The sequence below is a fragment of the Mastigoproctus giganteus genome, chromosome 1, assembly GCF_048544385.1.
Source record: "Mastigoproctus giganteus isolate SK-2022 chromosome 1, ASM4854438v1, whole genome shotgun sequence".
In the NCBI taxonomy this organism is placed as follows: domain Eukaryota; kingdom Metazoa; phylum Arthropoda; class Arachnida; order Uropygi; family Thelyphonidae; genus Mastigoproctus; species Mastigoproctus giganteus.
Genome location: NC_143575.1, coordinates 71,170,589 through 71,191,699, shown reverse-complemented (window position 1 = coordinate 71,191,699; position 21,111 = coordinate 71,170,589). Strand labels below are relative to the sequence as shown.

Genomic DNA, 21,111 nt, shown 5'->3' with positions numbered 1-21,111 from the left:
ACACTTTGTACTACCATTAATTAAGCAGGATTAGGTAGCATCATTCTTTTCAATCTCTTAGTTTTGTGTGTTGTGTTCAAATTAAATTTAAACTAACATCATGCCTCAGACAAGAGCAGAAAAGCAAAGGACTCAAAGTAGAGGCAACTCTTGGTTTACGAACAAGTTCTGTTCCAAGTTGTTCATTATACGTTTTGTTCGATATGAGTATCTTGCATTCCTGAGCTTTTAAGATATATATCATATAAATTCGCAGCCATTTTGAAGCATTAAAACCATGTACTAAACATTGAATGGTCTATACAATACATTTTATTATAATGTATACATGCATTATATGGTTTATCGTTGTTTAGTCTCTAGAGCAAAGTTTCGGGCATCCCCGAAACTTTGATATATTTTTGATATTTTTTGATATCTTTCGTGTTTTGGGTTTTCATAAAAAAAAAAAAAAAAAAAAGATACGTAACGTAAAATAAAAAAAAAAAGAACAAAAAAACAAGATATCGTACTTGTTAATTTTAATTAAAAACTTAGTTACAAAATAGAAATAACGAAAATGAGTACTAACATAATATACGTACTGTACATACATACGTATTCAACTTTTATTCTTCAATATCTTCATCAGAGTTCAATATTTTCCACATAAGCGACACTAGGTGCAGATGAGGTAGATGGAAGGGCATCTGATAATGAAGAAACAGCTGAGTTTTCCACTTTTTTAAAATATGTTTTTATAGAAGATTGCACAGTTAGATTCTTTTTTCTTTTTTTTTTTTTTCCTTCAAAAATCTCACTGTAGCATGCTAGACAGTCATAAATGCCTCTTTTCACTTTTGCAATTCTTTTCATATTTGCATCTTCTTTTTCAATGATTGCCAACCCCTCAGAAATTGATTTAAAAGCTGCAGCCATTTTCTGTCTTGTAAATGTTCTGGGAGGCTGTGAAATATCAGGTTCTTCTGTTACTTCACAATTTAGATGTGTCTCTATTTCAATTATTTCATTGGTTGTTAATTCCTCAAACATCAGTCACATCAAGGTCAAGGTCCATTTTATTGCCCAGTTCAACAATTTCCTGATAATTATTGTAATAAATACATTTTTTAAAAATTTATTTATTTAAATCTTACAATTATGTTTACAATTATCGTTTTATAAGGAACTATCTATTGGTGACTTTAAGAAATTTTGAATGAATGTGATGTTCTTTATAGCAAATGTTCGTAAATTGAACGTTCATAAACCACGGGTTGCCTGTACAGGGAATGCTTTGGTTTGGTGGTAGCTTTTTGCAAAGCTACATCTAACAGTACAGGATACAGCCATAGGGGATGCCTTTGTGTGTATTCATTGCAAAGAGCATGAGGAAATTAAGAGCAAACTCGACATTCTGATAGGATTATATGACGGCTTAAAGAATAGGCTTGATGCCCTCAGAGTAAAAGAGAGGAACTCATCAAGCATTCAGATGCCCAGTCCAATGCTTGAGCCATGCTCCAGCATCAGATAAGACAAAGACATCCTCTGCAGCAGAGATCCTTGATCCCACAAGAAGTAGCTACAGTTGGTGACTTGACTGCCAGAAGGGGAAAGTATACTGTGCAAAAAGGACAGGTGGAATAAGACCACAGCATATCTGCCAGGGACTAAAGTAGATCATATTGTAGAGCAGGAATCATCTTTTAAGAGCACAAAAAAGTGAACTATTGTACACACTGGCACTACTGATAAGAGTACAAGATCTCAGGATTTAACTAGCAAGTACACATTGTATATGATGTTTTAGTGTGGTGCATGGTAGAGAAAATCTTAGTGTTTTGATAGATAATTTTATTATCTATTATAATTAACTTAACTTTACAATCAGAATGATATCACAAACTCAAAAACATAATACATATAACCATGGGCGCTAGTAGGATATTTTGAAAGGTGGTGAAAAAAAAAAACTACAGTAAAGAGTTGATTATCCAAATTGTCAATTTTCCAAAATACCGCCACCCCCAAAAAAAAAAATAAATAAATAATAATAAATTACAGTATCTACTTTTAGTGCACTGGTTGTTATGCTGAAATATTACTCCTGCCGCTTGATGTATTCGCTTCCGATTATTTAATCGAAGATATATACGGAATTGCATAGAAATATTCTTAATTTGTCATTATTGGAGTTAAAAATCAAATGTTGGCTTTAACTATTGTGTGGACCCAGGATAGTCTCCAGTGACCTTGTTGCATCATTGCCAGTTGTACCGTTGTCAGCACAGGAGTATGGTGGGGGGAGCAGTTAGCTTTCACACAGTCTGGTGAGAGAGCGACAGTGTGAGGTTATTTCAGGAACTTTGTTTCTAATCACTCAATGTTCAAGTGTGTTCGTGGCTATTTCAAAGTGAAATACTGTGTCATTTTCCTTTGTGTTAATAATGATGTCTACGCAAAATAAACTGCAATGTGTTGTCAATAGAAGACAATTATTAATATACTGAAAAAGGACAAATGTTTCAATAAATTAATGAGAATATTAAAAACTGTTTATTACTTCAACATCTAAAGGTAGCGCACTTGCACCACTTTGCACGTGCATATAACGTAAACTCGATAACATATATTTAATAATGTAAACTTCATAGCATAAGTATTATTGCTGCATAATGTCCTTACTGAATTTAAGTATATTAGTTTAGTATCAATTAAACTGAATTTGAATGGAAATCAAAGAGCTCAAAGTAGTGGGACTGCTGTGGCTCGAGAAGAACTGAGGGGAGCAGTTTTCCTCCAATTCACGGCCTCATGAAATGTACTAGCTGTTTGATGATTTATCTGGAAAAGTACATGATACAAACAAGGGGAATGTGTGTGTGTGTGTGTGTGTGTGTGTGTGTGTGTGTGTGTGTGTGTGTGTGTTCAATGTAAAGAGTGCAAGGATAGTATCAACTCGGCAATACGATCAGTGTTTATGAGAAAAAGAACAGGGTGGATGCCCTCAAAGAAATTATACTGGAGCCCATAAAGCTCTCAGCTGCCCACCTCAATGCCACTTGATCATCAGAAAATGCAGCAGCAACCCCCAAGGCAGAATGCACTGGGCCCACTGGAGGTAGCTATTGTTAGTAACTCTATTGTCAGGGAAACAGGAAATATATTGTACAAAAAGGATAGGTGAAATAGGAACAAGGTATGCAAAGGGCAAAAGTTGATGTTGTAGAGCAGATATCATCTTTTAAGGGCACAAAAGATAACAGTCATGTGAATGTAGGCATTAATTATATTAAGAGTAGCAGATCTGAGGACTTACTTAACAAGTACAGGGCAATGTTGAGAAAAAGTCATGAGTTAGTGTTGAATTTGAAAGTGTCTGCAATTCTGCCCAGACATGATAGAAGGAAGTACAGGATGAAAGCCTTGTCAATTAATTTTGCACCAGAGAGATTGTGCAAGGTTTGTGGGGTCGAATTGTTCTCAGCATGGTCTGTGCTTAACGGGGGAGACTGCTTCTGTGTTTCTGTTTTTGTGTTGTTAACGGGAACACTGCTTCTACAGGGACAGGATACACTTAAACAGAAAGGGTGCAAGAATATTTGCTGATGCTATAGAGGCAGTGTTAGGTGGGTTGGAAAACCTGATAGCTTGGGGGGGGGGGGGGAACAGACTAATTGATTAACAGTAGCCACAGGCAGAGATGAAAGTGATTTTTGCAAAGTTTCTATTAGAATATGCAGCAGCCCCAAAAGCAAGTACCAACGATTTCAAGATATGCTGTGGGTCATCTTGTAACAAGGAAATAGTTGGGCTGTGTTGGAGTAACTAAAAGCAGGTGCATGTATACTTGCATGTACACCAATGCTAGGGAGATAGTAAATAAATCAGATGAATTTGAAGTACTGATCAAGTCATCAAATGCAGATATTGTGAAGATATCAGACAATGGCGAGACTTAGATATAAGAAATGTAGAATTAGAATATGGGAAGTATAATGTTTACAAAAAGGACAGACAGGGCAAAAGGGGAGGGGTTATGCTCTTAGTTAAGAGGCACAAAATCTAAGGCATTGCATCCAGCTGACATGTGTGGCCGGTCCAAATTTTAGTCAGTTTGGTGTGCCTTAAGCAATGGAAAAAACAAAAATGAGAGTAGGAGCATGTTACAGGACTAATGATTGTGATGAGTACAATGAACAACTATACAGAGAAATAGAGTGGGCCAGTAAATCAGAATATCGTATAATGGAGAATTTTAACTTTCAACATATTGGAACTTGAGGGTTTGTCACCCTCAAGTGTCTGGATTTGTTTGGATTTACTGGATGACTGTTTTCTACATCAATAGCAGCAGTGTGATAGATAGCAAAAAAGAGATAGCAATATTCTTGATCTCAGCAGTAATTCTTCATGCATTAAGAATCTGCAGAAAAAATAACCACTAGGTGGCAGTGATTGGAATTCATTGATGTGGGATTTTCTTAAAGAATAACTATAATCTGGGGTAATGGGAAAGGTTTTTACTTTTGTAAAGAAAACTAGTGGTCTCAGACATTTTTTTAATTCAATATAGTGATGTATTGACAGGACCAACTGATGATGTTACCAACAACAAATTTTAAATGGGAAACACTCAAGGAAATTATCAAAGAAATTACTGGGCTATTCATACCAACTAATAAATTCTGTTCAAGGATTAGACCTAAACATATACCAAATGATCTAACGAGACATGTGGCAGAGAAGAAAAAATGCATGGGATGCATATAAATTATCTGACGATAAAGTCTATGGCAGATTTAAAATAGCCTGCAATCAAGTTACAAAGGAGGTTAAGTAGGCCAAGGCCAATTAGGAGAAATCTTTGGCAAAAGATGCGAGAAAAACACTAAAGACTTCTTTAATTATTAAATACTAGAAGGAACAGGATGAATCACATTGGTCCACTAGATATCGGTAGTTTAACTGTTGATGATCCTCCTCGGATTGCTGACAAACTAAATGGGGATTTTGTATCTACATTTATATGAGGAATTCTTTCGAGCAGCATATGCCAGAAGTTTATCAGTCTTTAACAGAGTGTGAAATGATTTTGTAATAAATGAGAAGAAAATTGAAGAGAAATTCTAGAAGATAAATGTGAAAATGAGCCTGGGGTGGATGAGAACTATTCAATTAAATTAAGGGAGGCAGCAAAGGAAGTAAGCAAACCCTTAGTCATAATTATGGAGCATCTCTGGATTCAAGGGAGGTCCCTACAGACTGGAGATGTGTGAATCTATCCCCAATTTACGAAGGGGGATTAAAGGGTGACATTAGTAATTACAGACCTGTTAGCTTAATTTCTGTTCCTGAGAAAATAATGGAGTTAGTAGTAGTAATGGAAAGTGATGCAAGAAAGCAAATAGCTGATACAGCATCAGCCAAAAAAAAAACAAGTCACTCATCCGTATCCTCCAAGAATATCTAGTTTTCCCTTAAATTTATTCAACCCATCCACTTCCACAACACAGATGGAAGCCTGTTCCAACAATCAACCACCCACTAGATAAAGAAGTGATATAGGACCAACTTGACAGAACAGTTATACTTTAATCACATCATGGGTATGTTAAGAGGAGATCTTGTCTGACCAATTTGATTCGGTACTATGGTGCAGCGACAAAAGAAATGGATGCAAAAAAATAATTCTGATAATATACTTGGAATTCAAGAAAGAGTTTTTGACACTATTGCACATAAAAGACTGTTGTACAAACTGGAGCAGTATAGCAGTAAGGGCAAATTACTGTTATGGATAAAGGGATGGTTGCATGGAGAAGACAGAGTGGTTATCAATCGACACTACTCTTCATAAACTAATATTATTAGTGGGGTTTCAGAGTCTGGTGCTGGCCCATTGTTGTTTCCTACATTTATTAATTATATCAATGAAAGTACATCAGGTTGCAGATGATACAAAGGTTGACAGAGTGGTAAATGACAGTAATAAAAGTGCATAAGATGCATTTTTATAAATCTTATGCTGCTGCATACGATTTAGAAAAATTAGGCAGATGGGCTAAGAATTGAAGTTTAACATTGACAAATGCAAGGATATTGACAAATGCATATGGATAGCAGTAATCCTAAAGTAAGATACCAACTATATGGTACTACACCTAGGGTAGTGGAAAATGAAAAGGACCTGGGGTAATTGTGCAGTGAGATATGAAGTTTTCTGAGCAGTGCAGACACGCTGTCAGAGCAGCTCATGGGGTCTTGTTGTTTAATGTGAGAGAAATAAAACAAGTAACCTGAAACTACAAACAAAGCATCAGCTATTGTCCGGTGCCATACTGCTCTTCAAGCAAAAAGCTGAATAGTTGCCAAGATGGTGGCAGGTCATTTGACAAGTTCTCGTGTGTAATTTTATGAAAACCATAAAAAAAAAAAAAAAAAAAATCACTTCGGAAACAAACTACTGCAGTAAAAGTTAACTATAATTCAGGAAGCGAGAATATACTTCAGATTTCTAATCACTGATTAACAGTTAATGCAAGAGCTTTATTTTCAAGGGTTACCTATTGAGTGATCCTCTAACATAAACAGAATACTTCAGGCTTTGAAAGTGCTTGCTATACATGGGGGAAATTTTCTGGTGCATGAAATGGCACACCACAAAAAAAATCCACCACATTTCTAGTTATCTTGCACATTGCAAGTCCTTACCAATTTTTAGTCAATTCAGATATCACCAATTTCTTTGGAGCTGTCACCTACATTTATTTTTACAATCGCATTAAGCACACATATAAAATAAAAGACAATGAATGTTTATAAATTCATTGTGTGTGCACAGCATTCAGTATGTATGTATTTATAATGAAGGTATTCAACAGTGTGTACATATTAATAATGAAGGTATTCAACAGTTGTACATATTAATAATGAAGGTATTCAACAGTGTGTACATATTAATAATGAAGATGTATTCAGTTTACAGAGAATGAATTCATAACCATTAAGTTTTCATATTTCTGCTATGTAGCATCACTAAATTAATCCTATATACCAACCTTTCCATTTTTGTGTATGCCTCTTCTGATACTGCAAATATATGAGGATCAAGGTCTCCCATAGCTTGTCCCCTATATGCCATGATAGTATCAATGCCATAAATGGGTAATTCTTCATAAGGATTAATTGCCACAAGTACAATGCCTAAAATATAAAAACATTTACACCACAAATTATTATCATGTGAATAACTTTTATGATATGCTATTCGAGCAAATGTGAATAACCACATATTTGGTGTAAATTTTTATTTATTTTTTAGTTGTTTAGTCTGTTTGGTTTTGTTTCCACTTTACTGACACAAATGCAACTAAGGCTACAGTGCACCAAGACCAGACCATAAAAGTAAAAGAGAATAAGATTTACAGTAATCTTTAAAGGAACATTACGCCATCAAAAAATGTACAAGTGTAAAATCGAGTAAAAAGACAGTACAATGCAAAATTAATGCTATAAACTAGATATTTGTAAAATAATAAGAGAAGTTTACCTCGATATAGTAAATAGAACACTTCTGTATGATACTCTCCAGAAATTAAAACAAAAAAATCGAAAATCTTACATTTTTTTGTTTTAATTTCTGGAGAGTATCATATGGAAGTGTTCTACGTACTATATTGAGGTAAACTTCTCTTATTATTTTACAAATATTGATATCAACATAGAACGTATTGAGCATTATGGCTCTGGTTCATACTATCTAATAAACTAGATATATATGTATAAGTCAATAATTCGCAAAAATTTTTAAATATTTGACATGTGGTCTGATAAAAATGGCTAAGTGTATAACTAGCCCAGTCAAATGGAGTAATATACATGGGGTCTTGTCAATGATATATAAGAATTTTGCTAGCAGAGATAAGGGGAAAAAATTTTTTTTTTTTCTGTTTATACTCCGGCACGACAACCAGGTCAGTAGAGTTTACAATAAATCGTCAATACAAATATTTATCGTATTTAGTAGTCACGGGCTTGAACCCCGGTCCACTCAAGGAACACGTGCTATGCAGTCTTGCTCTTGACCACTTGGCTAGGTCAGGCCCGCAGAGATAAGGAGATGATTATCTCCTTGTGTAAGGCAATGATCAGGCCACACTTTGAGTACTGCATACAGGTCTGGAAGCCTCATTTTAGGAAAGATGTTGAGCTACTAGAACAAGTACAGAGAAGGACAACGAGATTAGTGAGTGGAACAAAGGGTTGCTGTTACAAAGATATGCTTAAGTTCTGCAAATTGCAGCATCTGGAGACTAGGCACCTGCAAGGTGATCTGACTGAGGTATATAAGGCCTTGAATGGTTTGAGCAAGCTCAATGCCGATGAGATTCTTCCTCTTACTCAGATTCCACACCTGAGGGGGCATATATTTAAACTGAAGAAAGGCAGTTGTAGAATAGGTGTGCAGAAATTTGCCTTTAGCCAGCGGGTGATTGACTGCTGGAACAAACTTCCATTGTGTATTAAATTAAATAAATCCAAGGCTGAACTAGACAAACTTTGGGAGTGAATGGATTGGTGAAACAGGAAGGTGTTTTTTTGTTTTTGTTTTTTTTTTTGGCTGATGCTGTATAAGCTTGCTTTCTTGCATCATATGCTTCTACTAATGCTAATAAAACAAATATTTTATGCACTGGTAAAATTAGCAGTCAGATAAAATATGCCAGAAGATTAAAATGGTGTTGCAGTTCTCACAAATGGCCCTCAGGTTTAGTCTGTGCAATAGCAACTTCATTTATGATAATAAAACAATCATTACGTTGAATCATTCATAGCATACAATTATATGAAATGCATGCAGCTCATGCAAATTACTATTTAATCTCAGAGCCATGTAAACTTCAATTAGATTTTCAGTAACGTCCCTAGCTGCCAAGCCCTGTAGTCCACATATTCGATGCTTCCCTCATATAGGCACCCTTTTTCAGAACTCACCAACTGAGTTGCCCATCTTCAATATCATTGTTTTTAGGTGCAGTCTCCATAACTGGAAACAGCATTCCAAGAGTGATCTTACAACTGTCTTGCACAGTGGGATCATGACTTCCCTAGCTCTATAAGAAAATCAGCAATAAACCATTGATAGGACACCAAAATGCAAGTACAGATAGGCAGGCGTACTTGCTGCACATCAACACTGCCCAAAGAACTTCATGATTTTGATTTTTTTTTTATTCAACCCCACCAAGCATATATGCCACTTTGGGATTGCTACTACCTTGCATTTTGCAGATTTAAAACATAGTTACCATCTTTTGAAACATTCCTGAAGCTAATTCAAGTTATCTGGAGAGCTGCTTGGTGCTGATCGTTAATCAATCTTAATCTTTACACCATACCCTCGATCCGTTCATCAATGTCATTTAAGAAAATGAGAAACAACAGCAATCCCACAACCAATCCTTGGAAAAACCCACTTCTAACATTAGCCCAATCTGAAGAGTAACCATTATTCACAAACCTTTACCTTCTCCACTGAAGCTACCCTGCCATCCACCTTAGAATCTTACTCATGATCCAACCTGTTCCAGCTTATATACTAAACTCTGATGAGGGACTCAGTCAAATGTTCCTACATCCAGCAAATGAGCAGCCAGTCAAAATAACTAACCAGGCTGGTTAAAAATTATTTTCCCTTGAAAACACCATGCTATGTTTCTTTCAGAACTGACTCTGTTTTGCATTACTAATTATTACTTCCATGATTTTCCCTACACTGAAGTCAGAAGTGGATAAATAAGAACTGTTGGAAATATTTAGCATTTCTCTGATCCAAAGGAGTTCAATGATCCCCTCATAATTAACCTTTAAGGTTCAATGCACTCTCTCATTGTCTTCCTCAAAATTACTGAATATATGCCACCAATTCCAGGAGCCATTCTTTCCTTTAGGCTTGAAAATGTTTGCTAATATACAAACTTCTGTAATTTCAGTATCGCTAATTTCATACTGCTCAGCCTCGCTTGTACAGCCAGCCTCTCTTCATTATGAAGGACCTTTTTATCCATGAAGATTGATTAGAAATACCTATTCAATTAATCAACATTAGCTCTATTAGGTTAGACTTTTCCACATCATTATGCAATGGTCCAATCTGATTCATTTTCTTCTTCATTTTCTAATTTGACTAGCCTAATCTATCAGACTGGTCAGCTGTGTATTCCTCCATCTCACGCTATATTTTCTTAATAGAATACTAGGGGCTTTGCCCCCTGCTCGCTAACCCCCTCACACACTTTTCTACGTAATATGTAGAGGTAGGATGGAGTAAGTCGAATCTTTTCTACCCAAAAGACACACATGTCGAAACACACTGATCAATATCTAATCTAATATATAAAAAGTGAATGAAAGTTATTAATTGCATGTTCTATCTTAGACTCTTCACTGGACAGACTGATGGCTATGCAGGTCTTCAGGGGCCTCATGGTTATCCAAGCTGACATCATGCTGTAGCTTTTCCTAACTGGCATGGCGTAGGATGCTGACACTGGCCATTATGGTAACCCCCAGGCCAGTGTGGGACAGAGCTGCAAAAAGCACACTCCACCACAGGAATCTCTTTCCCTATGTTCTTTTATTCTTACCACCTGAGGTGGTTGAATCTCCTTCCCCCAATCCTCTTTCCCCATCCTGGGCAGCCCCGACCCAATTTTTCGTCGTGCTCACCACCACCATCTACTTTCAACTCCCACCCTCTGGATCACAATGGGCATCCTGTACCAGGGGATCTCTCCTTTCAAATCAGGAGAGTGCCTCAACTATTGCTCTCCTCTCTGTGTTCTCTGCTCTTTTATTGCACCCTCTTCCTATCTCCCCATTATCTCCTTTCCAATAATTTTTTTTTTTTTTTTTTTTTTGGGCTCTCCTTGGATGCCTAGGCTACACCAGGGTTCACCCTTCCAGGGCTTTCTTCTCTCCTAATGTGTCCTGGCCACCTCCCCAGGGTGATGATGGAAACTGGGGGTGTTAGTGACTCTCCGCAGGCCCCCAGACTAAGTGGCCAGAGAAGCAACACAACCCACACACTAACACACACCCTGGCCTTATGCAGAGTATTGTATTCTACACAGAGTAAAAACGCTGAGTTGGGGAGACCTCAGTGCCGCCAGACAAAAAACACTATGTCACTATGATCAATATCTAATCAGGAAATGACTTATGTAATTATTTACCTGTGCATTTGAAGTGCGTGGCATTCACAATGTGGAATAAATATCACAATAATTATTTACCTGCGTTTACATAGGTCACTTAGTTAAAGGCCTTTTGCTTTGGGTTTCATAATGCATGAAGAATATTGTTGCATCCCAAAGAGTAGGACTAAAATATTTCACTGAAATATTTACAAACTGTAAAAATATTTACAAAATACTAAATTACTGTATTTACAAATATACAATATTCATTAATATACAAAATACGTTACAATGAAATATCAAACGTTACACAAGGAAGCACATGCACGAGGCTGGTGAACGTCATGGAGGCAGTTGTCAATAATTAATTGCATTTGTAGTGACGTAATTGCCTCGCCAACTTCTCCCATTGGCTCGAATCACTAGGAGGAAAACGTTTTTAATGTATAGAGAGATATGTATTCATGCCTTTTGTGACTATTGCTTTAAAGATATTCCATTATTCTAATGCATTCATGGCTTTTGTGACTATTGCTTTAAAGATATTCCATTATTCTAATGCATTCATGGCTTTTGTGACTATTGCTTTAAAGAGCTTCCATAATTCACCCTCTGTGCACTAATTAACCAGTTGAGAGAGGCTATGGAATGTCTTAAAAGGTCAAAGTCTCCTTCCCTGAAATTAATATCCAGCCATTTGCTTTTATCAATTTTCTAATATAACTCCTTTAATAACCTTTTTCTTCATCTTCCAACTTAGAACTGCATGATTACTTCCTGTTAATGGTCCCTGTACTGTCAGCCTTATAATATATCATATCGTTTGTAGATAATGATCTAGAATCTTCTTATTCCCAGAATTTTCTCTAAATTCTGATACAAATAATAATCATTTAGTTTATTTGTCTTCTATTACGAGTTTCCCTTCCACTTACTCTGATCAATAAGGAAAAAACTGAAATCACCCATAATAAGATCACACTTGCTCACATATTCCATCTGCATGTGGAGGCCGTCTGTAGTATAACCCATCATGCCCGTCTGTAGTATACCCCATTCTCATTTTATCTTTGCTTCCAACTACCTCCCCTACAAAGGTTCTATGCTGGAATTCATAAGTTCTGAATCTGGAAAATCCTTCATTGCACTTAGGCTACTTTTGATAAGAAGCACGACCCCCCTTTCTCTTTTTCCAAAATATATTATACATACCATAATGAATGTCATTGTCATCATCCTCTGAGCAACACTACATTTCCATTAGCCCTATTATTTCAGAATTAGTTGTCCTTAACAGGAGTTTAAATTCACTAATTTTATTAACAACACTCCTGACATTACTGGCACAGTTAAGACTAAGAATCCCATCCCTATATAGTTTACAGTGCTGACACTCTCCTTATTAAGTTATTAATAATGCTAACCAAGACCACTGCAGCTTCTCTGTCCAAATGTATTCCAGTTCTACAAAATAAGTTCCTTCTAGCTATAAGCACAGGCATGTGTATAATATATTATACATACCATAATGAATGTCACTATTGTGACATTCATTATGATATGTATAATATATTATCTATATACTGAAATAGGTGAGAATATACACTGAATATAACTATATACTGCAATAGGTGAGACTATATACTGAAAGCAGTGTATCAGTATATAGCCTTTCAGTACATAGTTTCACCTATTGTGACTGGGTAGAAACGGAATTTTTTTTAGCATATCCCCATATTTATTCGACATACAGCATGCCCCCGTTATAATGCGGTTCGCTTTACACTGATTCGCTATAACACTGTTCTTATATTATAACCCGTATCTGACTATAACGCTCTTTTACAGATTGCATTTTTGGCATATTTAATGAAATCGTTTCATTTGATGGAGTCGATAGCTTGAAAATGAATATAAAAATACGGTTAAAACGTTTCCCACGACTTGAGAAATATTCCCACGCTCAGTGAAATTCTCACGCGCTAATTTAATTGCAGTAGTGACTTGTTACGTAGTTCCGAGATCAACATTTTAAAAAATGATCAAGTATATTGCTTGTAATATTTGCGTTATATGCATTTATCTGAAGTCTAGTCATCACTCAGTACAGTATTAGACGTTGTGCGTAACGGACAGTTTACTTGAACATTGTATCATAATTAATGCAACCAACACAGTTACATTTTTGAAGAGTTAATAATAGCCAATAAGAATGAAAAAGCAACAATGTCTGGGCGCAGTACGAAGACTATAAATGTAACAAAAATACTACTGAATTCGAAAATTAAATTAGACGTTTTGAAGCGAATCGATCCGGTCAAAGACAAGCAGATGTTTGCCATAATTTAGGACTTGCAAGTTTAACTGTAAGAACAATAATAAAAGAATAAAGAATTATTTTTAGCAGCGGGAAAGATAGCTGTTCCACTGCAAGCAACTAGGACTAGGCCAGCAATTAGGACTGAAATGGAAAGACTAATTTTATTGAAGATAATATCCAATGAAGAATTCAGTTAAGTTAAATATTATAAATAATAAAAAAGAGAGAGAGATTAGCCTATATGATGATCTGAAGAAAACACCTAAAAAAAAAAAAAAAATTGGAACTATTTAAATTATTTAAACTATTTAAAACTAGTAGGGCTGGTTGAATAGATTTAAAATCTAGGGAGAAGTCGCAAGTGCAGATCAAGGAGCCGAAACTTTCAAAAAATAACTTGTTAAAATTATTGAAGAGGGGTATTGTGAGTTATGTTGTTGTTTGTTTGTTGTTTGTTATTTGGTTTTTAGGAGCATTAGCAACTAAGGCCATATTGCTCCGGGATATGCGGTGGTCATTCTCGGACCTTTTCGCATCCTCCGTATTCGATGGTGACGGGCTCGAACCCCGGTCATCAAGAAGCGTGTGCTACGCACTGCTGCTCCTTCCCACCTGGCTACGGAGGTGCCCATTGTGAGTTATACTTCTCAACAAGTTTATAACATAGATGAAGCAGGACTTTTGTAGAAACGAATGCCTAAAAGAAGTTTCATACCGAAAGAAGCAAAAAAACATGCCAGGTTTCAAAGCGGCAAAGGATCGGGTGACTTTATTGTTGGGTGGTAATTAAACTGCGGGGGATTTAAAATTAATACCCCTTTTAGTTTATTTGGAAGAGGGCCAAAGTTCAACCCAAAATCGACATATTTTTCATAATTAAATTCATAAATTAAATTAAATCAATTTAGATCAATTAAATTAATGATTTTAATTGGAATTTTAAGTTTAATTTTGATACGTAAGTAGTTACCATATAATTATATACATATGTAATGCAGAATATTTTATATGTACAAATATTTTGACCAACATTTGTGCATCTTTTCACTACCGTTTATTATTGATTAGGAAATATCCTATGGCACCAACCGCAACTCACAAATACATGTTACTTTATGGGAATGCGGCGCTCGCTTAGCGCGGATTCACTTAGTGCTCTGTTTTTCCGGAACGCATTATCAACGTTTAGCAGGGGTCACCTGTATTTTGAGTTTGTGTGCATTTAATATCATTAGTATTAGTAACGGCTGCATGGTGCAAGAAAGCCTATGCACCAGCCAAAAAAAAAAATAAAAAATAACTAAATAATAATAATTAAAAAAAAAAAAAAAAAGGAAATTAAACCTATCATCCTATGCGCTTCCCTTACCCGAAAGTACTATCCAGCTGACCTTTGAATTTCCCCAAACTGTCGGCCTCTACCACCCATGAAGGCAACTTATTCCAGTAATTTATAACTCGCTGGCTAAAATAAAACTTCCTGCAGTCCAATCTAAACATTTCCCCCCGTAACTTGAATTTATGTCCCCTAGTTCTAGCATCATTTATAATCTTGAAAATTTTGTCCTCATTCATTTTACTGATGCCTCTCAGAGCCTTAAACACCTCAATCAAATCTCCTCTAAGGTGTCTAGTTTCCAAACTCTGCAACCCACATATTCGAAGTCTTTCTTCAATCTCACCAGGCGAGTTACCCTTCTTTGCACCCTTTCAAGAAGCTCGATGTCTTTCTTTAGGTGCGGTCTCCATACTTGAACACAGTATTCCAAGTGTGGTCTAACAGAAGCCTTATATAATGGGATTATCACGTCCCTATCTCTACTTGCAAAAGTTCTATAGATCATCGATAGGACCCCATGGGCCTTCCTTGCAACCTGTTTACAATGCTCAGAGAATTTCGTGTCTGACCGTATCGTAACACCCAAGTCCCTTTCCTTCAGTACTGGGTTTAAGCACCACGCTACAATTTGATACCCTTCTGGCATTCCCCTCCTTCAATAACTCCTCATGTGTAAATGTAAATGCAAAACACTTATTCAGTTTGTTTGCTATCTGAGCATGATCATCAACAGTCGAAACATCGATATGAAGTGGACCAATCAGATTCATCCCCTTCCTTTTAGAGTTTACATAAGTAAAGAAATCCTTGCTGTAAAGAAATTTTTTGCCAAATATTTCTAGTAATCTGCCTTCACCTGTCTAACCTCCTTTGTGACTTGATTACAGACTAGCTTATATCTGCCATAGGCTTCTGTGTCGCGTGATAATTTATATGAATCCCATGCATTTTTCTTCTCTGTCATGAGTCTCACTACTTCATTTGAAAACCATTTAGGCCTAAACCTTGAACAATATTTCTTAACAGGTATGAAACTTTTAGTAGCTTCCACTTTTAATTCCTTGAATGCTTCCCACTTAGAATTTGCTGTTGGTAAATCATCAGTTGATCCCACTGTACTGAATCAAAAAATCTGAGCCACTGTAGTCACCTTTACAGAAACAAAAACCCTTACCTTTACCCCTGATGGTAATTATATCTTTAAGTAAATCCCACATCAGTACACTGTGATCACTGTCACCTAGTGGTTCCTTTATCTGCAAATTCTTAATACATGAATGATCACTGCTGATAACCAGATCAAGAGTATTACCCTCTCTGGTTGCCTCTCGAACATGCTGCTGCAGAAAACAATCATCCAATAAATACACAAAATAAAAAAAAATTTTTGTTTATACTCCGGCACGACAACCAAGTCAGTGGAGTTTACAATAAATCGTATTTAGTAATCAAGGGTTTGAACTCCAGTCCACTCAAGGAACGCGTACAATGCACTCTCGCTCTTGACCACTGGGCTAGTGTGCGAGTGACCAACCCACAAGTTCCAGTCATTATCTGGGAAGTTATAATCTCCCATTATAAGACATTCTGATTTACTAGCCCACTCTATTTCTCTTTTTTCTGTAAAATTGTTCATTGTACTCATTCGAGTCATTAAGACTATAACACACTCCTATTCTTATTTTTGCTTTCGCAGTGCTTATATCACACCAAACTGACTCAACAGTGCACTGTTCATCTATATCAACTGGATGCACTTCTTTTGATTTTGTTTTAATTATAAATTTCACAATTGCATGCATAAGCATTTTTTAACAGGACACACAAATTGCAACTAATACGATTCGCGTGGAGTAACAAGTTTACGAAGCTTAAAAAAAAAGAGGAATGAAGAGAAGATTCTGAAGATTTATTTGTTTTTTATACGATTGAAGATTTCAGTAAAAGGGAAACACATTTTACCATAACGTAAAAAACCACACAATTCCAGCTATCGGTATTTTTGCAAATGCAATAACATGGAGTTTACTACACGTTTATAATTGCTCGCAGTAACAGAAAGACCCAATAAACTGGAAAGTGCAAATTGTTTTTATTGTTTTATGGTCGTGACCTCCAGAAATATGCTTTAGAAAAATATCACAAAGGCGTTTAAAAATTGATTCTTATAATGGAACATATGATAACGATGAAAGTGTAGTGCATTTTAATGATTTGAATTGGTAACTAATACAATTTACTAACCACGCTCACAACCTTTTATATGGTCTTAAGGTCCTGCTCATGACCTTAAAAAATGGACATTTTAGAGAGATAAATAGCTTAGTTATACAGCGAAAATTTCAACTTCCGATATCTTGAAACGAAAAATTTACGGAAAAACAATGTGTCATTGAGTTCACATTACGATATTTTAATGATACTATGGTGGTGTCTCTGGAACTGATTAATATCATAAAGCGGGGTACACTGTATCGCATATGATTTGGAATGCGGTATTTATGAATGTTTAACATTCATTTTTTGCAATTAATGTTCATATTTTCAATTTTGTTGATTTGATACTTGGGAAGGGAAAATAAACTCGTAAACCTCGCAACGCGTAAAGCAAGAACTGCCTGTATATATACGAGTATACGCCGTATACCCTCTGGAATTCGATTAATAAGCACAGTATACCCTCTGGAATTCGATTAATAAGCACAGTGTACTCTCTGCATACGTAACATTCACAGAGTATACCTTCTGCTAATTTTACGACTACAGCACTGCATGTACCTAATAATGTGGCCACTCTGTGTATGGTCGATTCATATCCAATAGTAAGCCATGACTGAAATATAACCAATTGAGAATTCACAGTAGCTGATGACTCCCACTAAATGGCTGCTGGATCCTCCAAACTTTCTTTTGTATTATTACCTTGGAGTGGATGTTAATATTTGCTTTTAGGATTTGTGCATGGATGTAAATTCCCTGTATTATTCCAGGCTGCAGTTGTGCCCAAAGGTTTTTGGGACTCTGTGCTTTTATGGTTCTATGGATGAATATCAACATTTGCTGGTTAATTTACTTTAATCTTCTTGTTTATTCAGTTTATGTTTATTTAATTATGGCTTAGTTGTAGGCAGTAGTGATGGGTATTGAGTGAGTGACTCATTATTTAGTTGACTACTTAGCTTGAATTACCTAGTGACTAAAGTTATTGAGAAGAGTCAATCACCTAACTGTCAATGTGCCAAACTGGCAGCCAATACATCAGTTCTCCATTTGCAGTAACAAAATTAACAGATCCAACTATGCACATCATCTCATGCTCCAATATATATATATACACACATAAATCCAACTTGGTTTAACAGGAATTTGTTTCTAGTGTGATACATCTTTTCAAACAAAAAATCCTGGAACACCCAGCCTCGTTGAATTAGAACTGTATTTAAATTTCAGTCCCTTTGTTGAAACTGGCAAGAAAGAAAATAAAACGATTTATCCTAGACTTTTCAAATTAGTCCACAGCAGATATCACATAACTATAACTTCAATTCCAAGAAAGAGAATTCTACTGAAGAAAGGAAAGATGATCACTGAGAAGTGTAGCAAGCTAACAAATGGCTAAGTATCTAAAATTATATTTATTAACTTGAATCAAAAAATAAAATGTTAAAACTTTTATTTTTTTTTTTTAATTTTTAAAATATTTTATTCTTTAGTCACTCATTGTACTCTAACTTCTAGAAACTGTATTTTTATGGTATCTTGCTAATATAATGTGTAATTTTATTACATTGTTTTAATTATTTGATTTGTTTATGCATTAATTACAGTATATGAAGAAATAAAATAGGAAAACACTTGAGTTTTCCTGTATTGTATGAATAATTTCAAAAAACTAATACAATAAATGTGTAATCAAATTCATAGGCAGGCTCATATTTCTTGATTCAAATCTAAAAATATAAAATCAAGTGTGTAATACATGAAATATAAAAAAAGAGCTGATTTGTGTGAAAGGGGGCAGAGAGATTACATCAGATTATCCACTATTACCATTTATAATAATAACCCATCAGGGCTATTGGGAATGCCTAACTGGACTCTGAAGGGAACAACAGTATACCTGCTGCAAACACATTACTCTAAGAAGAGTCCATAGCTGGGAGAAATATACAGAATTTGGTGGTGATAGGTGAAAGCAGCTTTGTAAGGTCAACAAATGATCAACAGAATGATCATTCAGCCATTACTGAATGATCATTCTGTTGTCATCCTACAGAGTCAAATAATTATTCGGTTTCAATTGGCTTGCAGAAGAAATAGAGTGCACTAAAAAAATGCTATTTTAGTTACCTATTCACTGGAATCTTTCAGAAACAACCAAACAGCTTGATGATTATCATTTATTGTACCAATTACTGTGTGTGTGTGGGGGGGGGGGGGTACATGTAAGCATGCTCACTAGACTAACACACTGCAAGTGTTATTTTTTTTTTTAATAGATAAAGTTACTTGTCATTTCCCTCAGGCAAGTTGAGCACTGAATCTCATGGATTCGATGACTCAGAACTGTGATTCAGTTAAATTCCTCACTTGCTGGCCCTGCTATTATACCACTGAATCTTAATTACTTCAAAGTGACTAGACAAAGTCATATCATCCAAAAGACTTTTGTCCATCAAGCAACAGTAGTACTCCACAAACACAACTTGCTGATATTATTAGCAATTTCTGCAAGTGATTATTCCACATTTTTTATCATCAGGTTCTCTCACGTACATTTCACGAGACCCTTATGAGTCACATCAAATGGAGGAGTAAAGAACCTGATGATGAAGAAAAACAAAGTGCCCTTCTGCTTATAAATTTTTCAATAGGTTCTTCACATGAATTCATAATGCTAATAACAAATAAATTCAAAGGAGAATGTAATGGGAAACAGAGAAACAAAGGAACAGTTCTGCTATATCATAAAATGCAAATATTTCAATGATAACTAATGCTATGAGTAATTAAAATATTAGTAACTACAAAATAATGAACTTACCACAATATGTATATATTGCATTATGATTGCAGAATCGCACTTGTAAGTTGTAGAGCACTATAATGAAGTTTAAAAAAATAAACAATTATTCTTCAAAATTATAAAATAACTAATGTGATCTTAGCTTTTCAAATGCATTGCATTTACCAAGTAGTTTAAACAATGCTGGCTGCAACAATACAAGAGAACAGGAGGGAGTTCTCTTACTTTTCATAAAACTATTGCTGTTACCTTTTTGGTACCATCTAAATGTTTTGCATAACAAAAATATAAAAACTTTAATTTAAATATTTACTAGGTTTGCACAACATTAGTGTGAATTTTATTAATCCTCAAGTATGATGCTCACTTTTGATCTGCATTATTATTTTTTAATTGGAAAAGTATTGGTGGTAAAAAAAAAAAAAAAAAAAAATTCTTTATTGTTCCATATTTTCAGTAAAATGTAAGCCACAACACCCACTCCTGTACAAATTTCCAATAAAGCTTTGGCTTCAGTTTTGATTTTGCCTGTCACTGGAATGATATTTGGCTTTAAAATAGTCAAAAATTTTTTTGAATAACAACACTGATGACATTACTAAAAATATTATTTATTCATATTATCCAATACAGTGTTAGCATTAAGGATAAAATTTTAATGTCCGATTTTTATCTATTGCTGCCTTTCTTGCAAAAAAACTGATTGGTAAATAAATAACTCCAGCATGTCTGCTAGATGATTAATACTATCAATTAATCATTGATTATAATAGCATCATAATGAAAATATAAAAAAATATAACAATGCTTTAAACGTTTAAACTAACTTAAACTAACTTTAAACGTTTAAACTAACTTTAAACTTTAAATTAACTTTCTAGAACAGAAATTTTCAACTGAGATTATAAAGATCACATTTAAGTTTACAAACTGAGCTGAGGTTTTATACTTACTTGTCCTGAGAGTTATAACTGCTGCTCAGTTGTAAATGTGGACTCAAAATACTGGTATTTTACTAGCTTTTTGATGTACATGAAAATGGAAGGAAATGCAACAGTTCTCCATTTACAACATAAAAAAATATTATTTAAAATCAAAAGTAATAAGGTGAAATTTTGCTACAATGTGTTTGTGTAAAATAAGATAGAAAAGGGTTTTTTTTCATGCTTTTATTTCATTAGTGGACAGTTTGTCAAAATTTGACCAACAGACAGTCATATGATAGTGCAAGCTTGATTTCAGT

At 35.1% G+C, this 21,111-nt stretch overlaps 1 protein-coding gene across 3 annotated transcripts in view; it reads right to left on the bottom strand.

Moving 5' to 3' along the window:
• Positions 1-21,111, bottom strand: part of didum (dilute class unconventional myosin) — an 814,019-nt gene that overhangs the window by 680,185 nt on the left and 112,723 nt on the right. For all 3 annotated transcript variants that reach the window (XM_090373351.1, XM_090373360.1, XM_090373369.1), the window contains exons 4-5: positions 19,887-19,943; positions 7,044-7,188 (exon numbers count right to left, since the gene is read on the bottom strand). In XM_090373351.1, coding sequence (XP_090229477.1) covers positions 7,044-7,188; positions 19,887-19,943 — 202 coding nt within the window. The remainder of the gene's footprint in view (positions 1-7,043; positions 7,189-19,886; positions 19,944-21,111) is intronic.